An 11,600-nucleotide genomic window follows, 5' to 3' on the forward strand; every position below is an offset into this window, starting at 1 on the left:
AACTCTGAACCTTCGGATTGACAAGCTGCAACACTACCTATAGTGCTATAGCTTTGTACAGGCTGAGGTTGTCTGTTGAAGATAAAAGTGAACCAGTGAAAGCAGCCGATCTACAAGCTCAGAAACACGTTGCTATCTGAAAAGTTTTGAGATTGTAGATCGGCTATTTTCAGAATGAACTATGTCATACATTGAAAAGACATACTCTCAAATAAGCATTTCAGGTTATCTTTAACAATTGCACTTGCATTAATTGACACAATCATGTTGTGTGCAATGCAACTTAAATGAAGTCTGCATCAAGTGGGGCTTGAACTGGCAACCTTGAGGTTCTAAGGCACACACTTAAGCGAGAAGCCATTGGACCAACAGACCTGACCTGGTGAATGAGAGAGAGAGAGAGAGAGAGAGAGAGAGAGAGAGAGAGAGAGAGAGAGAGAGAGAGAGAGAGAGAGAGAGAGAGAGAGAGAGAGAGAGAGAGAGAGAGAGAGAGAGAGAGAGAGAGAGAGAGAGAGAGAGAGAGAGAGAGAGAGAGAGAGAGAGAGAGAGAGAGAGAGAGAGAGAGAGAGAGATGACATTTTACATCCTGCCAAGTGAAAAGCAACATGTGGTTTCACAGTGTCTGAATTAAATATTAGATTGTAATGTCTTAAAAAATTGCACATGCATTATTTGATGCAGTCATGTTTTGTGCGATGCAATTGAAAAGTGGAATGACCCACCTACAGACAGAGCCAGATAGACAGACAGAGTGAGAGAAACAGACAGCTCAACCTATTGCCATTGACAGGAATCAAACTCTCCACCTTCGGACTCACAGAATGAGACACTACAAGTAGTGCTATAACTTCATCCAGGCTGAAGTTGTCTGTTGAAGATCATACACTTTTGCCTTCTGTCATGAACCAAGCCCCTGTTTCACTAACACTAAGATCACTCGTTCACAAACCATTTACCAATAGAGAAATTGTATGTCTCCTCGAAACCGAAACCAGTGAAAGCAGCCGATCTACAAGCTCACAAAACGTTGCTATCTGAAAAGTTGTGAGATTGTAGATCGGATATTTTCACAATGAAGTACGTCATACATTGAAAAAACATACTCTCAAATAAGCATTTCATGTTATCTTTACCGTTTGCATATGTATTCATTGATACAGTCATGTTTTTTGCAATTCAACTTAAATGAGTCTGCATCAAGTGAGGCTTGAACCGGCAACCTTGCGGTCGTGAGGCACTCGCTTAAGGGAGAAGCCATTGGACCAACAGACAAGAACCTGTGAAAAAGGAGATCACACAGATGATACAGTTTCACGCAAATAGCTGAAAAATCCTGGGTTTAAGTGTTTTTCAAACTGCTCAAAATTGCAGACAATCTAAGGGCGGAGCTTACTGGTTAACGTGATACATGTGTTCCTCATGAGTCAAGGCACATGTGTAAGCAGGTTTAATGGCTGTCGGCCAAACGAGGCATGACTTTTGCCTGTTTAAAGTTTGCATTTAAAAAAAATCGCTATAGCGCCCCCCTTTGACCAATTGGAGTAAGATTGGTTTCAGTGATATTTGGAATGACCCTCAACATTACCGCAAAGTTTCAAAGAAATGTGAGTCTGCATGTATGTGTTAGGGGCAGATGAATAATTGTCATAAAACTGCAATATTCATTGGCTCATTAAAGCTTCATTTTTTCACTTATGGAAAATCTTTGCTGCTTGTTTGTCGGCATAGGTCCAAAGTTCATGTGTAAAACGTTTCGTGCAGATTACTAAAAAATCCCAGGAGGAGATAGGTTTTAACTGTTTTTCATATAATTCAAAATGGTGGGAGATCTAAAGGTCAGAGGTCAAAAGTCAGAGTGTGAAAGTTGTTCATCATGAGTAGACGCATGTGTGTATTGAAGTTTCATGGCTGTAGGTCAAACAGGGCATGAGTTGTACCTGTTCAAAGTTGGCATTTTGCTATAGCGCCACCTTTTGACGAAAGATTGTGAGAATTATTTCTTGATAGTTTTTCATGACCATCTACCATATGGCCAAGTTTCGTAAAAAGCGTATGCACGGTTCAGCCAGAACTGCGAAAAGTGGCAGAAGAAAAAAGAGGGCAACATTAAAACAGGTCCAGAGCTGAGCTCTGGCCCCGTAATGACCCACCTACCAGAGCCAGATAGACAGAGTGAGAGAAACAGACAGCTCAACCTATTGCCATTGACAGGAATCAAACTCTCAACCTTCAGACTCACAGGCTGAGACACTACCTGTAGTGCTATAGCTTCATCCAGGCTGAAGTTGTCTGTTGAAGATCATAAACTTTTGCCTTCTGTCATGAACCAAGCCCCTGTTTCACTAACACTAAGATCACTCGTTCACAAAACATTTACCAATAGAGAAATTGTATGTCTCCTCGAAACCGAAACCAGTGAAAGCAGCCGATCTACAAGCTCACAAAACGTTGCTATCTGAAAAGTTGTGAGATTGTAGATCGGCTATTTTCACAATGAAGTACGTCATACATTGAAAAAACATACTCTCAAATAAGCATTTCATGTTATCTTTACCGTTTGCACATGTATTCATTGATACAGTCATGTTTTTTGCAATTTAACTTAAATGAGTCTGCATCATGTGAGGCTTGAACTGGCAACCTTCAGGTTGTGAGGCACGCGTTTAAGGGAGAAGCCATTGGACCAACAGACAAAAACCTGTGAAAAAGGAGATCGCTCAGATTATACAGTTTCACGCAAATAGCTGGAAAATCCTGGGTTTAAGTGTTTTTCAAACTGCTCAAAATTGCGGACAATCTAAGGGCGGAGCTTACTGGTCAACGTGATACATGTGTTCCTCATGAGTCAAGGCACATGTGTAAGCAGGTTTAATGGCTGTCGGCCAAACGAGACATGACTTTTGCCTGGTTAAAGTTTGCATTTTCAAAAAATCGCTATAGCGCCCCCCTTTGACCAATTGGAGTAAGATTGGTTTCAGTGATATTTGAAATGACCCTCAACATTACCGCAAAGTTTCAAAGAAATGTGAGTCTGCATGTATGTGTTAGGGGCAGATGAATAATTGTCATAAAACTGCAATATTCATTGGCTCATTAAAGCTTCATTTTTTCACTTATGGAAAATCTTTTGCACATGTTTTTCGGCATAGGTTCAAAGTTCATGTGTAAAACGTTTCGTGCAGATTACTAAAAAATCCCAGGAGGAGATAGGTTTTAACTGTTTTTCATATTATTCAAAATGGTGGGAGATCTAAAGGTCAGAGGTCAAAAGTCAGAGTGTGAAAGTTGTTGATCATGAGTAGACGCATATGTATATTGAAGTTTCATGGCTGTAGGTCAAACAGGGCATGAGTTGTACCTGTTCAAAGTTGGCATTTTCAATTGAGTGCTATAGCGCCACCTTTTGACGAAAGATTGTGAGAATTATTTCTTGATAGTTTTTCATGACCATCTACCATATGGCCAAGTTTCGTAAAAAGCGTATGCCAAAAGTGGGAGAAGAAAAAAGAGGGGAACATTAAAACAGGTCCAGAGCTGAGAGCTCTGGCCCCGTAATAAAGCCAGGGACTTACAAGATGTAAGTTCATTTTCAGAATATTCCGTCAGCAGACCTGGAACAACTGCTTTGAGCAACAAAGATGAGCCAAATCAGCCATTTTTTGCTCGGGTTGATTTATCAGCCCTCGGTTGGATACACTCAGCTGGATGATAATCTATTTACTAACCAAGACAATATAATTCCAATGCACTTGGAAAGGATAGGTACATCATTTACTCAAAAAATCAAGATACTTTCTGCATGTCAGCCACAGCACCCAGCTCAAATGTGTAAAAATACTCAAGTCAATGACTGACAAAACATTAATGATAATAACATTTTATTTTCATTTAACTCAATTCATTTTAAAATATGCAAATATTGTCCAAGACAGAGAGATTCATAGTTTCAAGTGAAAATGATACAAACAAACAACATATACTGTACTAGTACTATTATCATGTTTCACAATGATGATTGGACAGTGTTTCAAACAAGGGCAATGGTCGTCTTAACTTTCATAGCAAAAAGTTAGTTTATATGTATCTGCTGAAAATGGTGCACTACATGATTAACCACTTGAACCCCAGCATGACTATTCTGGGGGGAACATTCGACAAACATAGCATATCTACAAGCTTGCAACGTGTCTACGTTGCACTGCAACACGTTGTGAGCTTTGGAGTAGACAGAAAAAAGTAGTCCAAGTGCAGTTGTAACTCAAGTCCGTTTTAAGAATGGAGGATTTAAGTGGTATACAAACAATGTGATTAAGAAATATACATTGCTATTCAAATACATTTCATATCTTATCCTGTAAAAGAAGAAGGAAGTCCGCACACTGTTCTCAAGCTCCAAGAAACTCACTGGCATCAGACCTAGAAGGTCGAAACGTTGCAAAAATAAAACGTGAGTTTGGAGCTTGAGAACAGTGTGGGGACTTCCTTCTTCTTTTCCTTGATTCTTCCCTTGATGTCCAGCACCTGGCCTAAATGCAGGCATGGGATGTGCACACAATCTTCTCTTTGATATCTTATCCTGTAACATTAACTTTAAGAAAAAAGAAAGAATAATAATAGTATAATAGAGATAATTAGCCTATGTCATATTTCATGTAATATTCCCTCTCAAGTTCTTTGCAACACTCTTCAGTGTTCTAATCTTCAGTCTTGTCCAAGTTCTCAGAGACTGACGGTACATCTCTCTGGAAGTGAAGCATTATAATGGTCAGTTAGTACTAGTAGTAGTAGTAGTAGTAGTAGTAGTAGTAGGCTAGTAGTAGTAGTAGTAGTAGTAGTACCTTCCTCAGTTCTAATTTTCTCCTCAAGTCTCAGAAATAATAATGGTGAATAATAATCATGCTTATTATAATGATCATCATTATCATAACAACAGTGTAGTAACATATAGATTGTTTGAATAGATTATTGGGCAAAACTGACATCATATTGATAGCACAATCTGAGATAATAGGAGGGACTAGCATGGATATTCCTCTTTGAGATGAATATGTGATTTTGTGAATATAGTGTCTGCACATCCAGAGGTACTCACCACAGATCCTTGAGAAGTTGGTTTTCTAAAAGAGCAGGTCAGCCACTTTCTGTACTCCTCTCGCACCTGGCAAACACAATGAAATGCTGTAGCGCTTGCTGATTTACAACTGAAACAATATGAAACACAAAGGCTACAATCTATCGTTTTACAACAAATAGAAGGCATATTTAAGGTATTAGATGAGAGCGTGATAAAGATTTCCGTTCTGTTTACCTCCTTGTTGAGCAGACAGTGAACGATGTAGAGGCAGGTGCCCTGCTGGGAGTTGAAAAGAATGAAGAGCACCTGAAAGAAGACGTTGGACTGGTACAGGCCCAGTATCCAGGTACAACCCAGAATGAAAAACTGGGCCACGATCTTGAACATAATCAATCTATTGACAAGAGAGAAAAAATGATCAGATTTTCTCTTAACATTTGCGGTCTATAACAGCAGTAGGCCTATATAAATGCTCTTCATTCAGTAGAAACTTGCATGGAATAGACAGTGAGCATTGCTTTGAGGTAGAAGTGGTTAGAGACCCCTTCCACGTAACATCACAAGTCACATGCTGGTGGTAAGTTACTTATGGAGGACAAGCAAGCTAAGAATGAGTTAGTAAAAGATTACACATTTCTGTACTTGTTTTAATTGTGGAAGCCAGATGGCTAAAGGATGATGATATTGCACATTTACTAGATGTTTATGTTGTTTTTAACTCATCTAACATTTCTAATTAAATATTTTTTAAGAAACCCTATTTTCTTTGTTTTATTTCCACAGTTAACAGATGCCGTTTTTATTTGTTTACGTAAACAACACTGTCCTTGTCCTCCACAATCAAACACTTGAAGTGTGCCCGAGTTATGATGATGTCATAGCAAGTTTTCTGAGAAGAGTATGTGTGCAAATAGGAATTCCACTGTAGAACAAACTGCAGACAGGTTTTATGCTGTGGCACCATAAATATGACCAGACATACATAAATATGACCCTCCAAATGTTGCTCAAACATGGATTGGAATGTCTGTACTTTATGTATGTCTATATGAATGCATGTCCCCTCAAGTTTTGCCCAAATAATTATGGAGATACTGTAACATCACATAATAGGTACAACGGTATAGGTATAAAGACATTGTATATTTCACACACCTGGTGTCTGTGTGAGAAACATCACTGTTCATGTTGGCCAGGGTAGGCCTTAGAGCCCAGAGAGTGGCACAGAACAAGATCCAATTAAGCTGATGAAAAAATATATTGAGATGTTGATTATGTCTGCATCACTACTTTGAGAAAAGAAACAAAGACACTGGTGGACTAGCTTAGATTGGAACAGGACACAAAATATTTCATACATTTTAGAAGATACACTGATCTTGTAATGCTATACCATACAATATTATATTACTCATCTACTGTGTGCTGGTGCCCTCTGTCTTTCTTCAGAATACTCCAGAATATCATAACATTTTTTAATATTATAAAAAATAAATCTTCATTCATGGTGACACTCACTACAAGGACAGTAATCACAGGTCCTGTTAAAGCCCAGTTGAAGTTGTGATCTGTTGACAGCCAACACCTGCAACATGATGAAACAAAACATACCGTTGCTATAGGCCTATGCAAATTAATCAAATATATAAATGACATGGTTTAGTATGACTGTATGTATCTCTATTTGTGCTACTCACACCCCTGCTGAAGTATCACCATAGCCATCAGAATACACCAAAGCACAAATGCCCACAATCACAAATGGAACACCATAGCCAATCAGGTAGAGGTATGGCCGGGGGAGTCCATCTCTATGGATGACCTGCACCTTGGAGAGCCTCCACACCAGCAGGCAGAGCTGTAGAGCCTCCAGGAGCATCCACATAAAACTAGACACAATCAGGAAGTGGAGCACCCCAGCTATGACGGAGCAAGCCACCTGTGGAGGCATAACATACTGTGTAACTCTATGAGACATATTTCATCATTGTCCAAAGTTGCTTTACATAAACAGGGTGCAGAAGAGTCATAAAAGGTAGTCTTTTTTTTGTTTTTATGAAAATCAATTAGGGCCAACACCCTTAGTGACTAGATGTCCTTTAAAATAATGTATACATGATTTAAGTAACATTACTTCCTTCTTACCCATATCCAAAAATAATATCATAATCTGGAGTGCACCTCCAAACGCGCTTTCACTTCTGCCCATAGCAACAAAAACACACAAAAAATTGCAACTGACACAGCACTGGGTAGGCAACCCGGTCTGGCGGAGATCTGCGCTCCAAGGACAATACTTTTCTACTAGTAATCTCACGTAGGCAGACCTCCATCTGGCAATGCCATAACATGTCCACAGAGGCCAGTATTTCATAGAGATAAACTAGCTGTTTTTCTATGGGCACTTTATGGTAAATGAATTAGCAGCACGTTGAGCTCAAATTTCGTGATTACAGAGAATGCAGAATCTCCTCTGATGAGATAATGAGATAGCATTCAGCCTGCGCTGCCTGCATTGTAAAAAAAAATAAACACAAAAAAAACATTAAAGAGCAATTTAGCAATGGAAAATAGTCAACAATAATTGTTCATAACAAAATGATTCAATATATCAGTATCAATAAGTATACAGTAAGAAATTATTTTATTAAAAAAAAAAATCTTGTGAATTGTCTACATTGTTTGTCATGGGTGCCTGGCACCTATGACACCCATTGAAGCTCCGCTTAAGTTCATATCCAGAATAATAGATGTCCAGATACAGCTTGCATGTTGGACAACTTAGTTTTTTTACAACCAAGGTTTATGTTTTAGCTTGTAATTCCAGTAAATTAAAGATGAGTGTAAAAAAAATGTCATTTACTGCTTTCTATAGTTTTAGCAATTTCCGTGATCTTTTTTTTACAGTGGGCGGGGGCATTCGGGCAGGTGGCTAAATATGTATTTTTTTACACAATAACCCGGCGATTTCTATATCATTATTTACAGTAGCTCTTCTAGCCCCCAATAACTCACATCTGGCCATCAAAGACCACGGGACCTTTTTTTTGTGTAAAAAATACACATTTAGCCACCTGCCCGAATGCCCCCGCCCACTGTAAAAAAAAGATCACGAAAATTGATAAAACTATAGAAAGCAGTAAATGAAAAAAAAATTACACTCATCTTTTATTTACTTTAATTACAAGCTAAAACATAAACCTTGGTTGTAAAAAAAACTAAGTTGTCCTTTAAAGCAAGATGTAACAATACCTCATATGGGACAAAGCTGTCATCGCACAGCATTAACAGTTGAGCTGAGCCGAGGCTGAGGCAGAGGTGAAGACGAGCCGTGTTGTTGATCTTGGGGTTCCAGCTGCACAGCAGGAAGGTGAAAATGGCCAAAGCAAAGAAGAACAGACCAATAGTAACACACACAAGTTCCAACCACTCCAGGAAGGGATCCTCTGGTGGAGGCTGGGAAACAAGAAGAATACACACATTGATTCATTTATTTTGTACATTTCATACTTTCGTATTCACACTTCACATTTTCAACTGAAACAATTTGAAACGTTTTCAGCTGTTTGTGTAGTTACATTCAGTAACATGTTGTGTAACAAAGTATAAATGAGCTATTAGTGTTATTGTGGAAATATGTGCACTCCTACAGGTATATTGTACCTCTCCGATCTGCATGATGAGGGCAAAAGAGGAGAGGTGAGAGCAGCTGCACACTGTGTAGTTTTCGTCAGAGTAAGACACCCAACATCCATCTACAGACCACTGCCTGGTCTCTACCCTTTCTTTTCCACCATTCCTCTGTTCCTCTCCGGTCTTCTCTCCTTTTACCTTCCAGTATACACAGGTCACCAAGCCAGTCTCATTCAGCTTCTGAGGAGTCAAGAGAAAGAAAGAATCACTAAGAATATTCAAGGCCGGAAACAAACCCCTTGCCCACTTGCCACAGTGACATGCACATATACATTCACTCACACATGTGACACAACCATTTTGGAAGCCAACCATTACTACTCACATGTTTTACTTAAGTAAAAGTATCAATACTGCATTGTAGAAATACTCTGTTACAAGTGAAAGTCCGGAATCAAAATTCACTTGAGTAAAAGTACAAAAGTATTGGAATCAAAATATACTTAAAGTACACAAGTAAAAGTACTCATTGTGCATAATGTCCCATTTCACAAGTTCAAAATGTATACAAAATCTTTTGAAAATAGCCGATCTACAAGCTGACAATGCGTTGCATCAGCTAGAATAGATTTGCTATTTTCAAATGGTCGAAATATATATAGGGCTGAAGTGGTTAGTATGTTTTGCGATAATAAGTCTAAAAAGTAACTAGTAACTAAAGTTTTCAAATAATAGTGGAGTAAAAGTACAATATTTGCCTCTGAGATGTTGTGGAGCAGAAGTAAAAGTACTGGAAATTGGAAATACTCCAGTAAAGTAAAAAATACCTCAAAATTTAGCATTCGTTCCCTGGATTCAGGTTTTACGGTAAATGATTGTGTGTGAATAAAAGACAACTAGGACGTTTGATGGCAGTACCTTTGCATGTTTGATTGTAAATTTGACAGGCTGCGAGAGCTGGGTGTGGTTGGTTTTGGGCAGTATCGCAGTGACAACGTCCGAGTACATCTCCGTCTTTCTCTGTGTTTTAAAGTAGCGATTATTCAGGAGATTTTCCATCCCACTGAGAGTCATGAAAGCAGCTGTTGCAGAACCTGGGGGTAGAAAATTAAATCAATGAATGCATTTTTATCTATCATCGGTCTTGATTGTCCCCATCATCCGCTTGCTTTTTTCTCACCATTGTTGTTTCTGGCCAGAGCATGCAGGTTGATCTCCATTGTGTTTCCGTTGGCTGACAGAGCATGACTCTCTTCATCGCTGCTTCCTGGACCAATAGTGTGTATGCTCAAGTCTGGCTCACGGACAAGAATTAGAACAAGGATTGGTTTGGATCTCCACTACATATTCTGCTATGCCTCTAATGACAGTCAGTTGTCTTACCAAGTATTGAAGACTGAACACTGTTGGTGTGGTTTGGACCTGGTACCACCAGGGCAGACACCAGATGCTCTGAGATGTCCAGAATCAGAGTCCCTGTCTCTGCATCACCCTCACTGCTGACATCTGACAAGGAGTTTGGACTGCCACCCGACACTGCCTAAGGGAGATACACAGAATTGATAGCCCACTTGGGTGTGCACTTGAAGAGCTTTGCTTAGTAACTTATAGGGACTGTTTTGGTTTATTATTGATGTCAGCTATCATGGAGGTCTGTGGCTGTTGATACAATTCAGTTTCTGAAAGCAGACAGTATCAATTCAGAGCCATCAGAATGGGATGGTATTGCATATAACTGGATTTCTGAACTGCTGAAGTGGGCCGTCGTTGTAAATGTGAAGTATTGCCCCCGGCCCTTAGTCTGTTATTATGATCAATATAAGCTCATATTCCAAGCATAAACCTGTAAGTTTGTGATTAACCATGTAGGTGGAGATGCAATGTCAGAGCATTAAGTAGGTTGAAAATGTGCGTGTGGTACATATGACATTAAAATGTCACATGCAAATTGTGTCTAGGTACTTTTGGAGGTGAGGTGTCATGTGTTTAAGTCAATGAAACATACCTGAGAACACGTGTGACCTCTCGATAACCCCAAATGCTCCCTCACCAACAACCCCAATGTTTCTACACATTCTCATCATAAACAGCACAAGTGGCATTTATATCACATCTGTAAAATGTACATGAATGTGTGTGTTGAGTACCATCAAGGCAAAGACGTTTATCACCGTCTATAAATAGATGAAGACAATAGAAAGGTAGTTAATTCATATGTCCTATAACATGACATGACATCTTTAAACCTAAAGACAAAAATACAGACTGAAAAAGTATAATTTGTGGATGCAAACAAAATGGACCGCCTTAACATCTGACCTCTAGGTGTTAACATATTAAAAGTAGAAGTTTAGTTACCCAATAACACAGTAATAATACACTCAAGTGTAAATACAGTTGTTTGGGTTTCTTTATAACACAGTAATATGATCATGCATTGATTTCCAAGAGATGGTACAAACGTGTTTGTTCCAGCTATTCTAATCAGAAATAAATAAGTAATGCATAAAATAACTGTGAGTTCAAACAAAGACTTCCCACTGACCGCCTCTGTTAGGATGATGTCAGGATTGCGCTTCAGTTGTTGGTCAATATTTGTAAGGAAGGCTCTCGCTTTTGTCTGGCCCTGCAGCAAGAACACAAACATGACCTCAACAACTACAAGTATCTGTTTGGATGTTGGTGCTGAGTGACAACATAATTATAAGAATAAGAATGGCCATTCTGTGTCCAGATGTAAATTAAATCAAATAAATAACTGCAAATTCAACTGCAACCCCCATTTGAAGCAATTCTATTCCTTAAGGAAATACTGCATGCTAATGCTACAGCAGACAATGTAATGCCAATAGCAAGGGATTGATTTGCTGATGTTATATTGACAACACTTGAC

At 39.0% G+C, this 11,600-nt stretch overlaps 1 protein-coding gene across 1 annotated transcript in view; it reads right to left on the reverse strand.

Annotated features, from left to right (window-relative positions):
• LOC308099530 (adhesion G protein-coupled receptor E1-like) overlaps positions 1–11,354 on the reverse strand; it is a gene marked incomplete at both ends in the record, with an annotated part of 17,937 nt that extends 6,583 nt beyond the window's left edge. Inside the window, 11 exons of the mRNA XM_080448273.1 lie at positions 5,093–5,158; positions 5,309–5,468; positions 6,230–6,318; positions 6,593–6,659; positions 6,772–7,013; positions 8,327–8,530; positions 8,738–8,947; positions 9,626–9,801; positions 9,888–10,001; positions 10,091–10,247; positions 11,253–11,354. Coding sequence (XP_080304399.1) covers positions 5,093–5,158; positions 5,309–5,468; positions 6,230–6,318; positions 6,593–6,659; positions 6,772–7,013; positions 8,327–8,530; positions 8,738–8,947; positions 9,626–9,801; positions 9,888–10,001; positions 10,091–10,247; positions 11,253–11,354 — 1,587 coding nt within the window. The remainder of the gene's footprint in view (positions 1–5,092; positions 5,159–5,308; positions 5,469–6,229; positions 6,319–6,592; positions 6,660–6,771; positions 7,014–8,326; positions 8,531–8,737; positions 8,948–9,625; positions 9,802–9,887; positions 10,002–10,090; positions 10,248–11,252) is intronic.
• Between the last annotated feature and the right edge of the window lie 246 nt (positions 11,355–11,600).

The sequence above is a fragment of the Gymnoscopelus braueri genome (assembly GCF_963280865.1).
Source record: "Gymnoscopelus braueri genome assembly, chromosome: 13".
Classification (NCBI taxonomy): Eukaryota; Metazoa; Chordata; class Actinopteri; order Myctophiformes; family Myctophidae; genus Gymnoscopelus; species Gymnoscopelus braueri.